Source organism: Pristiophorus japonicus, unplaced genomic scaffold (genome assembly GCF_044704955.1).
Source record: "Pristiophorus japonicus isolate sPriJap1 unplaced genomic scaffold, sPriJap1.hap1 HAP1_SCAFFOLD_2061, whole genome shotgun sequence".
NCBI lineage: Eukaryota > Metazoa > Chordata > Chondrichthyes > Pristiophoridae > Pristiophorus > Pristiophorus japonicus.
This window is the reverse complement of record NW_027251758.1, coordinates 1-21,961: the sequence shown is the minus strand read 5'-3', so window position 1 is coordinate 21,961 and position 21,961 is coordinate 1. Positions and strand designations below refer to the sequence as shown.

The 21,961-nt window shown below is 53.1% G+C and overlaps 1 protein-coding gene across 1 annotated transcript; it reads left to right on the top strand.

Moving 5' to 3' along the window:
- Positions 1 to 1,576: 1,576 nt before the first annotated feature.
- LOC139244125 (dynamin-binding protein-like) lies at positions 1,577 to 19,424 on the top strand (the record flags this gene model as incomplete). The annotated part of the gene is made up of 4 exons (XM_070870999.1): positions 1,577 to 1,724; positions 3,863 to 3,985; positions 11,462 to 13,070; positions 19,284 to 19,424. Coding segments are annotated over exons 1-4 (2,018 nt in total), but the record flags the coding sequence as incomplete, so codon positions are not given.
- Positions 19,425 to 21,961: the final 2,537 nt, after the last annotated feature.

Below are 21,961 nucleotides of genomic sequence, written 5' to 3'. Positions count from 1 at the left end.
CATGGATTCTGGAGAGGTCCCAGCAGATTGGAAAACTGCAAATGTAACGCCCCTATTTAAAAAAAAAAAAAAGGAGGCAGACAGAAAGCAGGAAACTATAGATCAGTTAGCTGACATCTGTGGTTGATAAAATGCTGGAATCCATTATTAAGGAAGCAACATTTGGAAAAGTATAATAGTCAAGCACAGTCAGCATGGTTTTATGAAAAGGAAATCATGTTTGACAAATTTGCTGGAGCTCTTTGAGGATGTAACAAGCAGGGTGGATAAGGGGGAACCAGTAGATGTGGTGTATTTGGATTCTCAGAAGGCATTCGATAAGGTGCCACATAAAAGGTTACTGCACAAGCAAGATAAAAGCTCACGGGGTTGGGGGTAATATATTAGTTAGCCAATCCTCTATCCATGCTATCAGAAAACAGAGAGTTGGGGTAAATGGGTCATTTTCCGATTGGCAAACAGTAACTAGTGAGTTGCCGCCGGGATTGGTGCTGGGTCCTCAACTATTTACAATCTATATTAATGACTTGGATGAAGGGATCGAGTGTAATGTAGCCAAGTTTGCTGATGATACAAAGATGGATGGGAAAGCAAATTGTGAGGATACAAAAAATCTGCAAAGGGAAATAAACAGGCTAAGTGAGTGGGCAAACATTTGACAGATGGAGTATAATGTGGGAAAGTGTGAGGTTATTCATCTTGGCAGGAAAAATAAAAAGCAAATTATTATTTAAATAGAGAGAAACTACAAAATGCTTCAGTACAGAGGGACCTGGGGGTCCTTGTGCATGAAACACAAAAAAGTGAGTATGCAGGTACAGCAAGTAATCAGGATGGCAAATGGAATGGTGGTCTTCATTGCAATGGGGATGGAGTATAAAAGCAGAGAAGTCCTTCTACAACTGTACAGGGTATAAGATGAAGAGGTTGTCTTATGAAGAAAGGTTGAGCAGGTTGGACCTGTACTCATTAGAGTTTAGAAGAATGAGAGGTGATCTTATTGAGACATATAAGATACTAAGGGGGCTTGACAAGGTAGGTGCTGAGAGGATATTTCCACTCGTGGGGGAATCTAGAACTAGGGGCATAGTTTAAGTATAACGGGTCGCCCATTTAGAACTGAGATGAGGAGGAATTTCTTCTGAGGGTTGCAAATCTGTGGAGGCTGGGTCATTGAATTTATTTAAGATGGAGATGGACAGATTTTTGAGCGATAAGGGAGTGAAGGGTTATGGGGAGCGGGCAGGCAAGTGGAGCTGAGGCCAAGATCAGATCAGCCATGATCTTATTGAATGGCAGAGCAGGCTCGAGGGGCCAAATAACTGACTCCTGCTCCTATTATGTTCTTATGTTATGTTCGACCTCACTTCCACTTTCCCGCCCGATTCCCATATCCCTCGATTCCCCTAATCTCCCTCCGGCCTCAGTCTTTATAGAATCTCATTTTGAATATTGGTTCAGTTTTGGGCGCCGTTGAATCTTCGATACTGGAGGGAGTGCCAGGTGCGGAGGAGCCTGGGTTTGGCAAGCTGCCGTTGGTCGTGTGTGTGACGTTGGCTGTTCCTTGTTGCAGGGCAGGATGGAGGCGGGATCGCTGGTGCGCGCCATCTTTGAGTTCCGCCCTAGCGTGTCCGAGGAGTTGCCGGTCTTCGGGGGCGATGTCATCGAGGTCCTGAGCGTGCTCGACGAGTTTTGGCTGCTGGGGAAGAAGGACGGAGTCACGGGTAAGTGGACTGTCCGGCCCGGGCGGGGCAATCCGGCCTCCCTCACTCTGCTCCGCTCCGCCCCGACCTCTGGCCTCCCCTGCCATTCGCTCCCTCGAGCTAGTTCTTTGATTTGATCCCAACTGGAACATTTACCCGCCTTTGCACCACATCCCGGGGTGTCCTTGCCCAAGAGATGCGGATATTCGTTCCGCCACCCCCCACCCCCACCCCCCCCCCCCAATGGGCCGTGACCCCGCCCCTAACACCAGGTGCCACGGAATGAGAGGAACCCAATCGCCGGCTCGGGGAGACTTTGATCATTTGACCCCCAGCCCAAACACCCAGTTCCAGTGGCAAGAGATTCAGGTCCGGACTCCCCCTCTTGCACCTCCTAGTGGCAGGGTCTCGGATTGCCATGTGCAAAAGCTGGAGTAATCAAGAGTAACTGGGGATCTGGTGGTGTGTGTCACGCGAGGAGTTAAGCAGACCCACTCCCTCTACACTGTCCCATCAAACACTCCCAGGGCAGGTACAGCACGGGGTTAGATACAGAGTAAAGCTCCCTCTACACTGTCCCATCAAACACTCCCAGGGCAGGTACAGCACGGGGTTAGATACAGAGTAAAGCTCCCTCTATACTGTCCCATCAAACACTCCCAGGGCAGGTACAGCACGGGGTTAGATACAGAGTAAAGCTCCCTCTACACTGTCCCATCAAACACTCCCAGGGCAGGTACAGCACGGGTTAGATACAGAGTGAAGTGGCCGAGCCAGTGAGCCCCCAGTTATCTAGGTGGGTCGACACGGCTGTGGGGGTCTGTCTCCGTTCCGCTCCCGTGAACCTCGTGGGTCTCCAGGTTAGGGCTGGGAGTCAGTGGCTCCAGGATCGGTTGTTGGCCTTGCCCAGTTCCCAGCTCGATGCCCTGTTTGCCAGTCTTCAGCATGGCAATCTCCACACCCCCTTTCATAAATGCATGCTGACTTGGACCGATCCTGTCACTGCTTTCCAAATGCGCTGCTATTACATCTTTAATAATTGATACCAGCATTTTCCCCACTACCGATGTCAGGCTAACCAGTCTATAATTCCCTGTTTTCCCTCTCCCTTCTTTTTTTAAAAAGTGGGGTTACATTAGCTACTCTCCAATCCATAGGAACTGATTCAAGTCCATGGAATGTTGAAAAATGACCACCAATGCATCTACTATTTCTAGGGCCACTTCTTCTGCTGGCTGATCTTCTACCTCAACTCCACTTCCCTGCCCATTCCCCATAACTCCTCACTCCCTTATCGCTCAAAAATCCGTCTATCTCCGCCTTAAATATATTCAATGAACCAGCCACCACAGCTCTCTGGGGCAGAGAATTCCACAGATTTACAACCCTCAGAGGGTGGTGAATCTTTGGATTTCTCTGCCCCAGAGAGCTGTGAAGGCTCAGTCATTCAGTATAATCAAGTTAGAGATCGATCGATTTTTGGATATTAAGGGAAACGAGGGATATGGGGATCGGCAGGAAAGTGGAGTTGAGGTAGAAGATCGGCCATGATATTGAATGGTGGAGCAGGCTCAAGGGGCCGAATGGCTGCGACTCTTGCTCCTAATTCACGTGCTCTTGGGCTGAGAAAGGGGGCGAAAGGTGGGGTACAGTGGTGAGTCATACCTCGAGGGGCAGCTTGGCGATTGGGGGGGGGGGGGGGAAGGGGGGAGCTCTTTCTGCTCCCCAACGTAACTGCGGACCTCTGGCTCTCGGACACAGACCCCATTGTGCCCCCCCCCCCCAACCCCCGATCTCTGCCTGTGGCGATCACGTGCACACATTCCAAGGTCTGGTGCTCACCTCCCGCATTGACGTGGAGACGAGGGCAGGAGCCAAAGCTCGAAGTGCTCCATGCTTCCTCCTGCTAACTATTTCTGTCTCGGGGCCGCGCTGGCTCGCGCTCTGTGGGGGGTGGGTTGGACTCTCTCTCACTCTCTCTCACTCTCTCTCACTCTCTCTCACTCTCTCTCACTCTCTCTCTCTCTCTCACTCTCTCTCACTCTCTCTCTCTCTCTCTCTCTCTCTCTCTCTCTCTCTCTCTCTCTCTCACTCTCACTCTCACTCTCTCTCTCTCTCTCTCTCTCTCTCTCTCTCTCTCACTCTCTCTCTCCCCACAGGTCAGTTCCCCAGCAGCTTTGTGGAGCCCGTGTCGGTCCCCAACACCAAGCTGGGCGAGACTCTGTGCGTTTGCACCAACGACTTCAATGCCACGGTCGGCAGCGATCTGTCCCTCAAACGCGGTGAGTGTTGCAACACGGGCCAGTTACGGAGCGCCGCGCCCGCGTGGAGCTTCGCGGTGACCATTGTCGTGTGTGTATCTGTGGCTACAACAGCAGCTTGCACTTGTATAGCGCCTTGCGTCCCAAAGTGGTTCACAGCAGCATTACCAGACAGAGTTTGACACACAAACACATAAGATATTAGGACAGGTTTTGAGGAGAGAGAGGTGGAGAGGTTTAGGGAGAGAATTTCAGAGCTTGGGGCCCAGGCAGCTGAAGGCACGGCCGCCAATGGTGGAGCGATTATAATCAGGATGTTGGTTGAGGAATAAATATTGGCTAGACCACTGTGGGATCGTTTACATCCATCTGAGCAGGCAGATGGAGGCTCGGTTCAACATCTCATCCATCAGAAGGCCCCTCAGCGCTGCCCCTCCGACGGTGCGGCACTCCCTCAGCGCTGCCCCTCCGACGGTGCGGCGCTCCCTCAGCGCTGCGCTGGGAGAATCAGCCTGGATTTTACGCTTGAATCTCTGGAGTGTGACTCGAATCCACGACCTTCTGACTCAGAGGCTCGCGCGCTGCCCACTGAGACGAAGAATGGACCCCCTGCATCTTTCCTCTGCGGACATGGGGAGTCGGAGCGGGATATGAGCGTCACGGCATCCCGTGCGGTGACGCGTGTCGGCGTGATTCACGGCTGCGTGTCCCGTAAGACAATGTCGGGAGATTTCTGCGAGTCCTTTCATCGCCCTCTGATTGTGGTTTCTGTTCAATGTTGAATGTCTAACTGAAGTCCCATTCCACACTGTCTTGTGTTTGAAAGGACTTTGTGTCTTTTTATGAATGCTCTCGGACACAGACCCCATTGTGCCCCGCCCCCGGCTTTAGCAGCCCCCCCCCGATCTCCGTCTGTGCGGATCACATGCATACACTCAAAGGTCAGGTGCTGACCTCCCACGTGAGGAGCCAATGCTTGAAGCGCTCCATTCTTCCTCCCACTAACTCTTTCTGTATCACAGCCGCGCTGACCATCTGCCACGCGGGTGGGGTCAGTGCCAAGTGTGTCTCGGGGGTCAGTGGGTGAGAGGGCAAAGGGTAATTGGAGCAGGATGTGTCCATCTCATTCAGCCCTCATTCCAGGAGCACAGGAGTGGGAGGAGGCCATAGAGTCATAGAAATTCACAGCACAGGAGGAGGCCATTCGGCCCATCATGTCCGCGCCGGCCGACCAAGAGCTATCCAGTCTAGTCCCACTTTCCAGCCCTAGGTCCGTAGCCCTGTAGGTTACGGCACTTCAGGTGCACATGCAAGTACTTTTTAAATGTGGTGAGGGTTTCTGCCTCTACCACCCTTTCAGGCAGTGAGTTCCAGACCCCCACCGCCCTTTGGGTGAAGAAATTTCCCCTCAAATCCCCTCTAAACTTCCCTCCAATTATCTTAAATCTATGCCCCCTGGTTGTTGACCCCTCTGTGAAAGGAAATAAGTCCGTCCTATCCACTCCATCCAGACCCCTCATAATTTTATACACCTCAAACCTGGTCTGCCTCTCAATCAGATCTCAATCCCATTTTCTCTTTCCTCCAGTGTCATAATGGATTCGAGATTGTACGGACCCTTCGCTTTGCAAAGCAGCTTCTCTCCTACCCCTTTCTGCCTCCAGCGCTAATTCTGCCTTAAACCACCCATCATGGACGCACTGCCCAGTGAAACTTACCTTGCACAATTCAGCCTCTCGAACACCTTTCATAATTCTCCACCCAACAGTTAGACCCTCCTTACCCTGCTACTCTCGCACTCTCACGCACGCAAACACACATTCACATGTCACCTACACGTGCACGCACACCCGCGAGAACAAAAGAAAGACTTGCATTTATATAGCGCCTTTCACGACCATCGGATGTCGCAAAACGCTTTACAGCCAATGCAGTACTTTTGGAGTGTAGTCACTGTTGTAATGTGGGAAACGCGGCACAGCAAGCTCCTACAACCAGCAATGTGATAATGACCAGATCATCTGTTGTAGTGATGTTGATTGAGGGATAAATATTGGCTCCGGGCACCGGGGATAACTCCCCTGTTCTTCTTCGAAATAGTGCCGTGGGATCTTTTACGTCCACCTGAGAGGACAGACGGGGCCTCGGTTTAATGCCTCATCCAAAAGACGGGCCCTTCCGGCAGTGCGGTGCTCCCTCAGTACTGCCCCTCCGACAGTGCGGCGCTCCCTCAGTACTGCCCCTCCGACAGTGCGGCGCTCCCTCAGTACTGCCCCTCCGACAGTGCGGCGCTCCCTCAGTACTGCCCCTCCGACAGTGCGGCGCTCCCTCAGTACTGCCCCTCCGACAGCTAGGCGCCCTATTCATAAATCTGCGCACGCACGGTTTTTGCATTTAAAAGCCGACGAGCCAGTGCGCAGGTCTCCTCGATCGCTGCACACCTTAAAGGGTACTTTGGTTACAATGCGTGAGGGTATGCGTGTGTGTGCAGTGTCAGCCGTGGCTCCGTGGGTAGCACACTTGCTCCTGAGTCAGAAGGTTGTGGGTTCAAGTTCCATTCCAGGGACTTGAGCACAAAAATCCAGGTTGACACTCCCAGTGCAGTGCTGAGGGAGCGCCACACTGTCGGAGGGGCAGTACTGAGGGAGCACTGCACTGTCGCAGGGACAGTACTGAGGGAGCACTGCACTGTCGCAGGGACAGTACTGAGGGAGCACTGCACTGTCGGAGGGACAGTACTGAGGGAGCGCTGCACTGTCGGAGGGGCAGTACTGAGGGAGCGCAGCACTGTCGCAGGGACAGTACTGAGGGAGTGCCGCACCGTCGGAGGGGCAGTACTGAGAGAGCGCCGCACTGTCGGAGGGGCAGTACTGAGGGAGCGCCGCACTGTCGGAGGGGCAGTACTGAGGGAGCGCCGCACTGTCGGAGGGGCAGTACTGAGGGAGCGCCGCACTGTCGGAGGGGCAGTACTGAGGGAGCGCCGTACTGTCGGAGGGGCAGTACTGAGGGAGCGCCGCACTGTCAGAGGGGCAGTACTGGGGGAGCACCTCACTGTCGCAAGGACAGTACTGAGGGAGCGCCTCACTGTCAGAGGTGCCGTCTTTCAGATGAGACGTTAAACCGAGGCCCCGTCTGCTCTCTCAGGTGGATATAAAAGATTCCACGGCACTATTTTGAAGAAGAGCAGGAGAGTTATCCCCAGTGTCCTGGGCCAATATTTATCCCTCAATCAACATTAAAAAAACAGATTAACTGGTCATTATCACATTGCTGTTTGTGGGAACTTGCTGTCCGCAATTTGGCTGCCGTGTTTCCCACATTACAACAGTGACTACACTTCAAAAGTACTTCATCAGCTGTGAAGCACTTTGAGATGTCCGGTGGTCGTAAAAGGCGCTATATAAATCCCAGTCTTTCTGGCTTTCTTCCTTTCTTTCTTTCTTTCTTTCTTTCTTTCTTTCTTTCTTGCTTTCTTGCTTTCTTACTTAATTGGCTGACCCCTTATCCTGAGACTGTGCCCCCTAGTTCGAGACTCCCCAGCCCGGCTTAAATGTGAATGTATCTGTCGACAATGGGAGGTGGTTGCAGGTCAGCGACAGCAGAGGGCGCCCTGTCCTCAGTGAGCTCCGCTTTGTGTGTGTCAGAGTCATGTAGGCCGGGGTAATTGGTTCCCTTCCCTGAAGGACATTTATGAGCCAGTTGGATACAGAGAGACTGTAGAGAAAGGATAGTACCTTTCACACTTCAGGACATCCCAAAGCGCTTTACAGCCAATGAAGCACTTTTCGAAGTGTAGTCACAGTTGTAACCCCCCCGAGGTCTCTGCGCTCCTCCAATTCTGGTCTTTTGTGCATCCCCGATTATAATCGCCCCACCATCGGTGGCCGTGTCTTCTGTTGCCTGGCCCCCAAGCTCTGGAATTCCCTCCCTAAACCTCTCTGTCTCACTACCTCTCTCTCCTCCTTTAAGACACTCCTTTAGAAGGATATGTGATGGGGTGAGATGAAGAGGGGTAGGAGGAGGCTCGTGTGGATCATAAACACCGGCATGGACCTGTTGGACTGAATGGCCTGTGTCTATATTGTAAATATTGTGTAACTTAAAACCTACCTCTTTGACCAAGGTTTTGGTCACCTGTCCTCCTATCTCCTTATGTGGCTCGTGTCAAATTTTACAACGCTCCTGTGAAATGTCTTGGGGTGTTTTGCTACGTTACTGGCAAGTTGTTGTAATGTAGGGAACTGCGGCAATTTGCGCACGGCAATGTGATAATGACCAGAGCATCAGTTTTAGTGATGTTGATTTAGGGATAAACATTGTCCCCAGGAGACCGGGGAGAACTGCTCTTCTTCGAAATAGTGCCACGGGATCTTTTAGAGCAGACGGGACCTTAGTTTAACGTTTAATGGAGCTCCATCAGCACCGCCCCTGCGAAGGCACGGCGCTCGCTCGATGCCGCCCCCCCCCGGTGGTATGCTGCCCGCTCTGTGCCACCCCCCCCCCCCCCCCGGCGGCACATCGCCCGCTCGATGCCGCCTCCCCCCGGAAGGTGCGGTGCCTGCTCAGTACCACCCCCCCCCGACAGTGCGGTGCTCCCTCAGCAATGCACTGGGAGTGTCAGCCTAGATTTTTGTGCCCAAGTCTCTGGAGTGGGACTCGAGTCCACGAACTTCTGACTTGGGCGAGAGTACAACCCACTGAGCCATGGCTGTCGATACCTCCGGCTGAGCTGCAGAGGAAGGTCGTGGGGAGGGAGACGGAGATAAGGGAGCATAAGAACATAAGAAATAGGAACAGGAGTCAGCCATACAGCCCATTCAACAAAATCATGGCTTATCATCGACCTCAACTCCACTTTCCCGCCCGATCCCCATATCCCTCGATTCCCCTAGACTCCAAAAATCTATCAACCTCAGCCTTAAATATATTCAGAGACTCAGCATCCACAGCCCTCTGGGGCAGAGAATTCCGAAGATTCACCACCCTCTGAGTGAAGGAATTCCTCCTCATCTCAGTCCTAAATGGTCGGCCCCTTAACCTGAGACTGTAAGCCCTGGTTCTGGACTCGCCAGCCTGGGGAAACATCCTCCCTGCATCTACCCTGTCAATCCCCCTCAGAATCTTGTATGTTTCAATGAGATCACCTCTCATTCTTCTGAACTGTAGAGAGTATAGGCCCAATCTACACAATCTCTCCTCATAGGATAGCCCTCTCATCCCAGGAATCAATCTAGGTGAACCTCCGTTGCACCGCCTCCAAGGCAAGTATATCCTTCCTCAGATAAGGAGACCAAAACTGTGCACAGTACTCCAGGTGTGGTCTCACCAAGGCCCTGTACAATTGTAGCAAGACGTCCTTACTCTTATACTCCAACCTCCTTGCAATAAAGGCCAACATGCCATTTCCCATCCTTATTGCTGCTGTACCTGCATACTGGCTTTCTGTGTTTCTTGCCCAAATCTCTCTGAACACCAACATTTACAAGTTTCTCACCATTTAAAAAATACAGGGTGAGCGTCTAAATTCCAGAATGTTCTGGAATCCGGACTCTTGACCGATTGGTGGCAGGGCTGTCCACAATCCGGACCTGCCGACCTCGAGATCCCGCTGCTGTCTGACCTCGGGCCTCACCTCACTGTCCTTTGCCTCGTCGCCGCCCGATCTCAGGCCTCGCCTCGGCGCCACTGCCCTTATCTCGAGGCCTCCTCACCGGCCCGCCCGAACACCACCTCCGCGATGGGGCCACCAGAGCAGTTCCCCGGCGGCGGGGCCCCACCAGAGCACTTCCCCGGCGACGGGGCCCCACCAGAGCACTTCCCCGGCGACGGGGCCCCACCAGAGCAGTTCCCCGGCGACGGGGCCCCACCAGAGCAGTTCCCCGGCGACGGGGCCCCACCAGAGCACTTCCCCGGCGACGGGGCCCCACCAGAGCAGTTCCCCGGCGACGGGGCCCCACCAGAGCACTTCCCCGGCGACGGGGCCCCACCAGAGCACTTCCCCGGCGACGGGGCCCCACCAGAGCAGTTCCCCGGCGACGGGGCCCCACCAGAGCAGTTCCCCGGCGACGGGGCCCCACCAGAGCAGTTCCCCGGCGACGGGGCCCCACCAGAGCACTTCCCCGGCGACGGGGCCCCACCAGAGCACTTCCCCGGCGACGGGGCCCCACCAGAGCAGTTCCCCGGCGACGGGGCCCCACCAGAGCACTTCCCCGGCGACGGGGCCCCACCAGAGCACTTCCCCGGCGACGGGGCCCCACCAGAACAGTTCCCCGGCGACGGGGCCCCACCCAAGCACTTCCCGGCGGCGGGGCCCGCCCGAGCACTTCCCCGGAGGCGGGTCCCGCCCGAGCACTTCCCCGGCGGCGGGGCCCGCCCGAGCACTTCCCCGGCGGCGGGGCCCGCCCGAGCACTTCCCCGGCGGCGGGGCCCGCCCGAGCACTTCCCGGCGGCGGGGCTCCGGCCGATGACCTCATCACCCGGCGAACTCCCCCCTGCTGACGTTCCGAAATCTGGAAATATCCGAACCTGGGCTCAGGTGTTTCCGGATTCATGACGTCAAAGACTTTCCAAAATCCAGCAAAATGCAAAATGCGGAACGGCCTCGGTCCCGAGGGTTCCGGATTCGGGGCGTTGCACCTGTATTCTGTTTTTCTATTTTTTCTACCAAAGTGAATAACGTCACATTTAACTTCATCTGCCACCTTTACTGCGCACTCACTAAGTCTATCTATATCCCTTTGCAAACTCTGTGTTCTCCTCACAGCTTACTGTCCCACTTAGCTTTGTATTGTCAGCAAACTTGGGTACATTACACTCGATCCCTTCATCTAGGTCATTAATATAGATTGTAGACAGGGAAATGGAGCTGAGTCCATGGTCAGATCAGCCGTGAATGGTGGAGCAGGCTCGAGGGGCCAAATGGCCTACTCCTGCTCTTTCTTATGTTCTTAAATAGCTGAGGCCCCAGCACTGATCCTTGCAGCACCCCGCTAATTACAGCCTGCCGACCTGAAAGAGACCCGTTTATCTCTATTCTCTGCTTTCTATCCGTTAACCAATCCTCTAGCCATGCCAATATATTACCCCCAAACCCATGAGCCCTTATGTAATAATCTTTCATGTAGCAGCTTATCAAATGCCTTTTGGAAATCTAAATATGCTACATTTACTGGTTCCCCTTTATCTATCCTGCCAATTACATCCTCAAAAAGCTCTGAATAAATTTGTCAAACACGATTTCCCTTTCATAAGACCATCTTAACGCTGCCTAATCAGGTTACGATTTTCTAAGTGCCCTGTTATCACGTCCTTAAGAGTGGATTCCAGCATTTTCCCAACGACTGATGTCAGGTTAACTAGTCTGTAGTCCCCTGTTTTGTGTCTCCCTCCTTTCTTGAATAGCGGGGTTACATTTGCTACCTTCCAATACAGCAGAGATTTAGTGTTCGGATACTGGATGCCAATTGGCTGACTGCTTCTCTCTCTCTCTCTCTCCAGGTGACATCGTGGTGGTGGAGGGCCCGCCGGACGGGTCCTGGCTCCATGGGCGCACCTGCCGTGGATCACGTGGCTCCTTCCCTGCCTCCTGCGCACGGGAGCTGCGCCTATCCTCCCGGGCGCGCCAGCTATCGCGCAAGGCGCTGGGCGAGCTGCCGGACTACGGGCTGGGCCGGGCCCGGGCTCTGATGGGCCTCTCGGCCCAGCTGCCCGAGGAGTTGGACTTTGCCGAGGGCGAGGTCATCACCATCGTGGGGCTGCCGGAGCCCGGCTGGTTCGAGGGCGAGCTGGAGGGGCGGCGTGGCATCTTCCCCGAGGGGTTTGTCGAGCTGCTGGGGCCCCTGCAGACGCCCCGTGCGGGGCAGGGCTACGAGGACGAGGAGGAGGAGGAGGAGGAACGAGAGGAGGAGGAGGAGCGAGGGGAGGCAGAGGAGGAGGAGGAGGAGGAGGAGGCTGAGGGGGAGCAGGCAGAGCCGCGTGTCTATGGGGTGGCTACGTACGACTTCAAGGCCATGGAGCCTGGGGAGCTGGACTTTGCCAAAGGGGAGCGGATACGGATCACCGGGACACTGGAGGACGGCTGGCTGCAGGGGGTGCTGCACGGCCGAGTCGGGATCTTCCCCATCCGCTTCGTCCGGCTGGAGGGGCGGGTGCGGGCGGGTGAGGCGCGGGCGGAGGAGGGTGAGGCGCGGGCGAATGGGGAGCGAAAGGGTGAGGGGCGGGCGGGGGAGGGTGAGGGGCAGGCGGAACCCCCCGAGCCCTTGGACAGCGCCGAATCCCACCGGCCCGGCCTCTCTCAGCCGCACCCGGACCCTGACCCCCCGCCGACCCCCGGCAGCTCCGCCCACTTGGCTGCCGCCGGTCCGGTGGCCACGCCCCGGACGACCAGGGCTGGAGGGGGGCAGGGCCCCGGAAGTCGCCCAAGGTCGTGGGGGCGGGTCGAGCCCCGCCGGCTGAGCCCCTCCCCCGCCGGCCAGGCCAGCTCTGTCACCGGGGGCGACCTGGACTCCAAATGGTCGGAGCAGATCGAGGAGTTCGGCCGCAGTCTACCGGCCCCCAGGTCGGAGGTCGGCCCGGGGGGGGCGTGGCGGCGATTCTCCATCTCTGACTACAGCACCGAGCAGGACGTGGCCAGAGGCTCCTCTCTGGCCCTGACCAGGAGCCGGTCGACCAGGCCCGCCCCTCCCCGGCCTCGGACCCCCGCCCGCACCTCCCCCGCCTCAGTCACCCTGCGCCCCTCCCGCCCCGCGCCCCTGCCCCCTCCTCACGTCACCCCGTCCTGCCGGGGAGAGGCCTTGCCCCCCAGGCTCCCGCTCCCGGCCCCTGCCGGCTCCAACTCTCCCCGGGAGGGGGACAGCGGTGAGACAGAGGGTCCGGCCCGCCTCCCCCGGGGCCCCTCGCCCGGCCTCCTGCACTCCCGGATCCAGGAGCTGGAGTGGGACTTGGAGATGCACTACCAGACCCGTGACTCCCTGAGAGCTATGTCGGAGGGATCGGTGGAGAGGAATCTCCGGGCCGGAGCGCTGGAAAACCTGGAATTCTGCACCTGCAACATCGGGACTCTGGAGGGCGAACTTCGTACTCTGAAAGGTAAGACCAGTCTCTCAAAGTTAGTATGCAGGTACAGCCAGTAATCAGGAAGGCAAGTGGAATGTTGGCCTTTATTGCAAGGGGGATGAAGTATAAAAGCAGAAAAGTCCTGCTACAATTGTACAGGGTATTGGGGAGGCCACAGCTGGAGTACTGCATTCAGTTTTGGTCTCTGTTTTTAAGGAGGGATACACTTGCATTGGAGGCTGTTCAGAGAAGGTTCACTAGGTTGATTCCTGAGATGAAGGGGTTGACTTATGAGGATAGTTTGAGCAGGTTGGGCCTGTAATCATTGGAGTTTAGAAGAATGAGACATATAAGATAATGAGAAGACTCGACAGAGTAGATGCAGAGAGGATGTTTCCCCTCGTGGGGGAATCTAGAACTAGGGGGCATGGTTTCAGAATAAGGGGTCACCCATTTAAGATGGAGATGAGGAGGAATTTCTTTTCTCAGAGGGTTGTGAATCGTTGGAATTCTCTGCCCCAGAGAGCTGTGGAGGCTGGGTCATTGAATACATTTAAGACGGAGATAGACAGATTTTTGAGCGAGAAGGGAGTCGAGGGTTATGGGGAGCGGGCGGGGAAGTGGAACTGAGGCCAGTATCAGATCAGCCATGATCTTATTAAATGGCAGAGCAGGCTCGAGGGGGCGAATGGCCGACTCCTCCTATTTCTTATGTTCTTGTGTTGAGACTCGCATCGTGTGTAAGACCCAGGAACAGGCCATTCGGCCCATCTGGTTTATGCTCCACACGAGCCTCCTCTCACCCCTCTTCATCTTACCCCATCAACATATCATAAAATCATAAAATGATGCAGCACAGAAGGAGGCCATTCGGCCTATCGTGCCTGTGCCGGCTCTTTGAAAGAGCGATGCAATTAGTCTCACTCCTTCTGCCCTTTTCCCATGGCCGTGAAAAAATGTCATCGTCAAGTATTTAACCAATTCCTTTTTGAAAGTTACAGTTGAATCTGCTTCCACCGCCCTTTCAGGCAGCGCGTTCCAGATCACAACAACTCGCTGCGTAAAGAAATGTTTCCTCATGTTGTCAATGACCTAAAATCTGTGTCCTCTGGTTACCGACCCTTCTGCCACTGGACGCAATTTCTCCTCATTTATTCAATCAAAACCCTTCATGATTTTAAACACCTCTATAAAATCTATCCTTGACCTCTGTGCTAAAGAGAACAACCCCAGCTTCCCCAGTCTCTCCATGTAACTGAAGTCTCTCATCCCGGGAATATAATTCTATTGTTTCTCCTTCCCCATAAATGTATCTATACTATTCACCTCAACCACTCCCTGTGGCAGCAAGTTCCACATTCTCACCACTCTCTGGGTAAAGAAGTTTCACCTGAAACAAGTGGCTCAGTGGACAGCACTCTCGCCTCTGGGTCAGAAGGTTGTGGGTTCAAATCCCACTCGAGGGACTTGAGCACAAAATCCAGGCTGACACTCCCAGTGCAGTGCTGAGGGGAGCGCTGCACTGTCGGAGGTGCCGTCTTTCGGATGAGACGTTAAACCGAGGCCCCGTCTGCTCTCTCAGGTGGATGTAAAAGATTTTCAAGAAGAGCAGAGGAGTTATCCCCGGTGTCCTGGGGCCAATTTTTATCCCTTAATCAACAATCACAAACAGATTGTCTGGTCATTATCGCATTGCTGTTTATGGGAGCTTGCTGTGCGCAAATTGGCTGCTGTGTTTCCTACATTACAACAGTGACTGCACTCCAAAAGTACTTCATTGGCTGCAAAGTGCTTTGAGACGTCCGGTGGTTGTGAAAGGCGCTATATAAATCCAAGTGTTTCTTTCATTTAAATTCCCTATTGGATTTATTAGTGACTCTTATATTTATGGCCCCTAGTCTCACCCACAAGTGGAAACATCTTCTCTATGTCTACCCTGTCGAACCCTTTCATTATTGTAAAGATCTCTATCAGGTTTAACCCTCAGTCTTCCACTTTCTAGCGAAAAGAGCCTCGACCTGTTCAGTCTTTTCTGATAGTTATAACTTCTCAGTTCTGGTATCATTCTTGTAAATCATTGTAAATGCATCAATATCCTTTTTATAATCCGGAAACCAGATCTGTATGTCCGCAATGCGGTTTCATCGAGGTTCGATACAAGTTTAGCATAACTTCTCTGCTTTTCAATTGTGTCCCTCTGCAAATGACCCCAGTGCTGGGTTTGCTTTTTTATGGCCTTGTTAACCTGCAAGTGGCTACATTTAATGATTTAAATGATTTTAACTACCTTCCACACTCCATAAACTTGAGCTCATTCAAAACTCTGCTGCCCGAGTCCTAACTCCCACCAAGTCCCGGAACTAGGGGTACAGATTCACAACAACAAATTTATTTATATAGCACCTGTAAAGTAGTAAAATATCCCAAGGAGCTTCACACGGGATATTAGAACAGGTGTGCAAAAGCTTGGTCAAAGAGGGAGGTTTTAAGGAGCATCTTAAAGTAGGAGAGAGAGAGGCGGAGTGGTTTTGGGAGGGAATTCCAGAGCTTGACACCCAGGCAGCTGAAGGCACGGCCGCCAATGGTTGAGCGATTATTGTTGAGTATGGAGAAAGAGTCAGACTGAACACTGAGCTCAAAGTAAAGTGTGACCTTAGTCTTTTATTGCAGGTTTCCAGAGTGCCTCTCCAACCTGTGAAGCCTTGTTAAGTACCTGTGCTCCCAAGGGATTATGGGATCCCTTGAGACTCTGGAGAATGAGCCCTCTGGTGGCTGTACAGAGTAAATACAAGTCCACATATATAACAACATTCCCCCCCAAAGTCAATAGTGTAACTATTTACAATGTGAGTCGATCTGGGCCCTTCTTGCCCTGGTTGGTCGTGTCGGTGTGAAAGCTGGTGTTGTTGAATCATTTGTTGGGCCCTCACTGGGCTGCTGTGCAGCTGGCCTTCCTGGGCTGCCTGGTGTGTTGGGCCCTGCAGGGCTGCTGTGGATGATGGGTTCTGCTTTGTGGTCAACCATGGTGCCGGTTGCCACTGGTGTGTGTGTTTGGGGGATCAAAAAAGGTAGGGTCCAAGGTGGGTTGCTCAGGGTAGTCCGTGAATCTGAGTTTGATTTGGTTCAAATGTTTCCGGTGAATGAGTCCATTTGAAAGTTTGACCTGAAACACCTTGCTCCCCTCTTTGGCCACGACAGTGCCGGGAAGCCACTTGGGACCTTGTCCATAATTCAATACAAATACAGGATCATTGATTTCAATCTCGCGTGACACATTTCAGCTATCATGGTATGCACTTTGTTGAAGCTGCCTGCTCTCTACCTGTTCATGTAGATCAGGTTGAACTACCGAGAGCCTTGTCTTAAGTGCTCTTTTCATGAGCAGTTCATCAGGTGGAATCCCAGTGAGTGAGTGTGGTCTCGTGCGGTAGCTAAACAGGACTCTGGATAGGTGAGTCTGCAGTGAGCCTTCAGTTACCCTCTTCAAGCCTTGCTTGATGGTTTGCACTGCTCTCTCTGCCTGACCATTGGACACTGGTTTAAACGGGGAAGATGTGACATGTTTGATCCCGTTATGGGTCATGAATTCTTTGAACTCAACACTGGTGAAACATGGCCCGTTGTCACTCACCAGGACATCGGGTAAGCCGTGAGTGGCAAACATGGCCCGCAGGCTTTCAGTGGTGGCAGCGGACGTGCTAGCCGACATTATCTCACATTCAATCCACTTGGAGTACGCGTCGACAACCACAAGGGACATTTTACCCAAGAACGGGCCTGCATAGTCGATGTGTACCCTAGACCACAGTTTGGACGGCCAAGACCATAAACTTAGAGGCGCCTTCTTGGGTACATTGCTTAACTGTGAGCATGTATTACATCTGTTAACGCAGGACTCTAAGTCCGCATCGATACCGGGCCACCACACGTGGGATCTGGCTATCGCTTTCATCATTACGATGCCTGGTGAGTACTGTGGAGGTCATTGATGAAGTTGTCTCTGCTCTGTTTGGGGACCACTACTCGATTGCCCCACAGAAGGCAGTCTGCCTGTATAGACATTTCATCTTTGCGCTGCTGGAACGGCTTTATCTCTTCCTGCATTTCCGCTGGGACACTGGACCAGCTCCCGTGAAGCACACAGCTTTTGACTAGAGATAATAAGGGGTCCTGGCTTGTCCAGGTTTTGATCTGCCGGGTGATTGCTCACTCTCAAATGCTTCCATAACCATGGCTAGATCTGTGGGCTGCGCCATTTCTAACCCCGTGGTGGTCAATGGCAGCCTACTGAGAGCATCGGCGCAGTTTTCTGTGCCTGGCCTGTGGCGGATGGCGTAGTTGTATGCGGACAAGGTGAACGCCCATCTCTGGATGCGGGCCGATGCGTTGGTATTTATCCCTTTACTCTCGGAAAACAGGGCTATGAGTGGCTTATGGTCAGTTTCCAATTCAAATTTTAGCCCAAACAGATATTGATGCATTTTCTTTACCCTTCTTTTTCAATCATGCTGTAGGCTCTCTCAGACTTAGACAGACTCCTGGATGCATAAGCAACCGGTTGCAGTTTCCCAAAATCATTAGCTTGTTGCAATACACACCCGACGCCATATGACGACGCATCACATGCTAGTACCAAACGCTTACATGGATCAAACAACACAAGCAATTTGTTTGAGCCTAACCGTTTTCTTGCTTTTACAAAGGAATTTTCTTGGCTTTTGCCCCAAACCCATTCGCCCCCTTTTCGTAGTAAGACATGTAGTGGTTCTAACACTGTGCTGAGACCCGGTAAGAAGTTACCAAAGTAGTTCAAGAGTCCCAGAAACGATCGCAGCTCCGTCACGTTCTGTGACCTCGGTGCGCTCTCGATTGCCTCCGTCTTCGCGTTGGAGGGCCTGATGACGTCCGCTGCAATCCTCCTTCCCAGGAACTCCACTTCAGGCGCCAGGAAAACGTACTTTGAGTGTTTTAACCTGAGCCCCTCGCGGTTGAGTCAACTAAGAACCTCCTCCAGGTTCTGCAGGTGCTCGACTGTGTTCCAACCTGTGACCCAGATATCGTCCACGGTGTGCGGGACCGACTTCAGTAAACTTTCCATGTTTCTCTGGAATATCGCCGCCGCTGATCGGATTCCAAACTGGCATCTGTTAGAAACAAAAAGACCTTTGTGCGTGTTGATGCAGGTGAGGGCCTTCGATGATTCATCCAGTTCCTGCGTCATGTAGGCTGAAGTCAGATCCAGCTTCGTGAACGTCTTTCCTCCCGCCAGCGTTGCAAAGAGGTCGTCGGCTTTTGGTAGTGGGTATTGGTCCTGCAGGGAGAAACGATTGATAGTTACTTGGTAATCACCACAGATTCTGATGGTGCCGTCTCCCTTGAGGACTGGGACAATAGGACTGGCCCACTCGCTGAACTCGATTGGTGAAATGAAGCCCTCTCGTTGCAGCCAGTCTAGCTCGATCTCTACCCTTTCTCTCATCATGTACGGTCCTGTGATGGAACTAGGTGGATCTGCACTTTTGCTCCTTGGAATTTCCCGATGCCTGGTTCGAACAGCGAAGGAAATTTGTTTAAGACCTGGGCACACGAAGTGTCGTCAGTGGGCGATAGTGCTCCGATGTCGTCCCAGTTCCAGCGTACCTTTCCTAGCCAGCTCCTGCCGAGCAGCGTGGGACCATCGCTTGTGCACCACTCCATCGTAGGAGACCTTTACGGTAGCACTGCTGATTACAGGAATCAGTTCTTTAGTGTAAGTTCTTCGTCTCGTGCGAACTGGGGTTAAGACTGGCCTTGAGGCCTTGTTGCACCACAACCTTTCGAAAGTCTTTTTGTCCATGATGGACTGGCTCGCGCCCGTGTCCAGCTCCATTGACACCGGGAGTCCATTTAGTTTAACATTCAGCATTATCGGGGGACAATTCGTGGTGAATGTGCCTCCTCTATCTGAGGCTCTGGTTCGTAGTGATCCTCCGTAGATCTATCCTCCTCTGCAATGTGGTGGTTTGCAAGTTTAACAGGCTTAGCAGCTCGCCTGCACACTCGTTGGAGGTGTCCCATTGTTCCACAGCCCTTGCAATGCAAATGTATCCTTTGAATTGACATGAATGGAAATGATCTTCACCCCCGCAGCACCAACAAGGTGTTAATGGCCTTGCATTCATCACCCTTGATGGTGGACTCTGAGACATCTGCGGTCGTGTAGCTGCAGGTATGTGTGACCTGCTCTGTACGTTACGATTCGAAAACAACATCACTTTGTTCACAGTATTTGCAGCAGCACTTGTGTGCTGAGAGATTTGCTTCATATTGTCACTGGTGGCAATGAACGCCTGGTTTATCACCTTACTCAAGGCTGGGGTCTCTACAGTGAAAAGTTTGCGAAGTATGGTTTTGTGGCCAATGCCAAGTACGAAAAAGTCTCTGAGCACGTGCTCCAAATGTCCTTCAAATTCGCAATGTCCTGCAAGGCGTCTCAGCGCGGCGACATAACTCGCCACTTCCTGGCCTTCAGATCTTTTGTAGTTGTACAACCGGTGTTACCTTGCCATCAGAATACTTTCCTTCGGGTTCAAATGCTCTTGGACCAGTGTGCACAAATCGTCGTATGATTTCTCCGTGGGTTTCGCTGGAATGAGCAGATTCTTCATGAGGCCATACGTTGGTGCCCCACAGACGGTGAGGAGGATCGCTCTACATTTGGCAACGCTCTCTTCCCCATCTAGCTCGTTGGCCACGAAGTATTGGTCGAGTCACTCCACAAAAGTTTCCCAATCATCTCCCTCCGAAAATTTCTTCAGGATGCCCACTGTTCTCTGCATCCTTGGGTTCACTATCTGTATCTCATCGCCAGTTGTTGAGTATGGAGAAAGAGTCAGACTGAACACTGTAAGCTCAAAGTAAAGTGTGACCTTAGTCTTTTATTGCAGGTCTCCAGAGTGCCTCTCCAACCTGTGAAGCCTCCTTAAATACATGTGCTCCCAAGGGATTATGAGATCCCTTGGGACTCCGGGGAATGAGCCCTCTGGTGGCTGTACAGAGTAAATACAAGTCCACATATATAATAATTATAATCAGTGATGCTCAGGAAGGCAGAATTGGAGGAGCACAGCGATCGCGGGGGGGGTGGGTGGGGGGGGGGGGGGCGGCAGAATTGGAGGAGCCATATGAAAAGATAACCCAGGCACTGTTTGGGGAATAAAAAGCTGAATCTGAATGCATTATTCGGCTAACAGGAACGAACGTATAAACCATTCCATCATGAATATTTCAACAGTTGATGTTTGTATATTGTCATTCTTAATGTAAAGTAGAAGAGGTGCTCAAGGAAATGTATGTGTAGAGGAGGAGTTGTTGTAGGACTGGAGGAGATTCCAGAGATAGGGAGGGTCGAGGGCCACAGAGGGATTTGTAAACAAGGATGAGAATTTTGAAATCGAGGCATTGCCAGACCGGGAGCCAATGTAGGTCAGCGAGCACAGGGAGTGATGATTGAACTAGTGAGAGTTAGGATGCGGGCAGTAGAGTTTTGGATGAGCTGAGGTGTGGAGGGAGGGAAGGTGGGAAGGTGAGAGGCTTTCCGGGAGAGTGTTGGAATAGTCCAGAGGGCGGACAAGGCACCAGGGATCGGTCCCTGGGTTTAACGGGTGTGTGGCCCTGTGCCATGACTCGGTTTCCGGGGACTTTGCTCGCCGTGGGCTCTGTGGTTCCCATGGTGACGGGCCCGGTGTGGAATGAGCAGCCCTACCCTCTCAGCCGCTCACCAACAACATTCCATTCAATGTGTTCACTGTGTCTCTCCCACAGCCGGTTACACAGGTTCCCGCTCACTGCCCGCTCCTTAACTCTTTACTGCACCCGGGGTGTCCAAAAAATCTCTCGCGCTCGCTCACTCTCGCGCTCTTCTCTCGCGTGAGAGAGCACGTGCGCAAGAACTCATGTTCTTATCAGAAATAGGAGCGGGAGTAGGCTATTTGGCCCCTCGAGCCTGCTCCGCCATTCAGTAAGATCACGCTGATCTGATCTTGGGCTCAACTCCACTTCCCTGCCCGCTCCCCATAACCCTTGACTCCCTTATCGCTCAAAAATCTGTCTATCTACATCTGAAATATATTCAATGACCCAGCCTCCACAGTTCTCCAGATTCCAGATTCACAACCCTCAGCGAGAAGAAATTCCTCCTCATCTCCATTTTAAATGGGCGACATGGGTTGGGCCCAAGTGGTTTGAAGCCTCAGAAGTGGGTAAATAAAAATGATGGGGGGGTCTTCTCGAGGTGCAAATCGAACTCTCTCTCTCCTGCAGAAGGGTGCGGATGCTGAGGGTCAATTGGAACCATCAAGACTGAGGCCGATGGTGTTTTGTTGGGTTTCCGCGGGTTTCCAAGGCGCTAAGGCGGGTGAGCAGAGTTGAGGTATGGAACAGGCATGATCTGATTGAATGGCGGACTCAGCTCAAGGGGCTGAATGGCCTCCAGTCGTTTAGGGGCACATCCACGAGACCCCCCCCCCCTCCGCTACAGCCCCCTCCCCATGACCTGCTCTCCTGCTACTCCCCACGAGTCCTGACCCCTGAACTTTCCCACCAGCCCTGCTGCCCCTCACCCACCCACTGTAAAAGTTCCTTTACTCAATCGCCAAGCTGCTGAAACTCTCAGCTGCTTTTCCACAAAACCTCGGCTGTTTCCAGCGCGCCCCCCCCGACCTCACACTATTAAACTTTTAGAAAAATCTTAGCCCCTTTTCGCTGACTGAGACCAAAGCTGGGATTGTCAGCCCTGTGACGTGCTCGCTGGGGGAAGTTTTTTTTTATCCATTCCGCCAACGCGACAGTCAGTCTGACCCGACCAAGGTCCACTTCTCTGCCCACTCCACCTGTGCTTTATAGTGTGCGAGGGACTGCTATGAAGATAATGATGGTGTGAGCTGTTCCAATCCCTGCACTCTC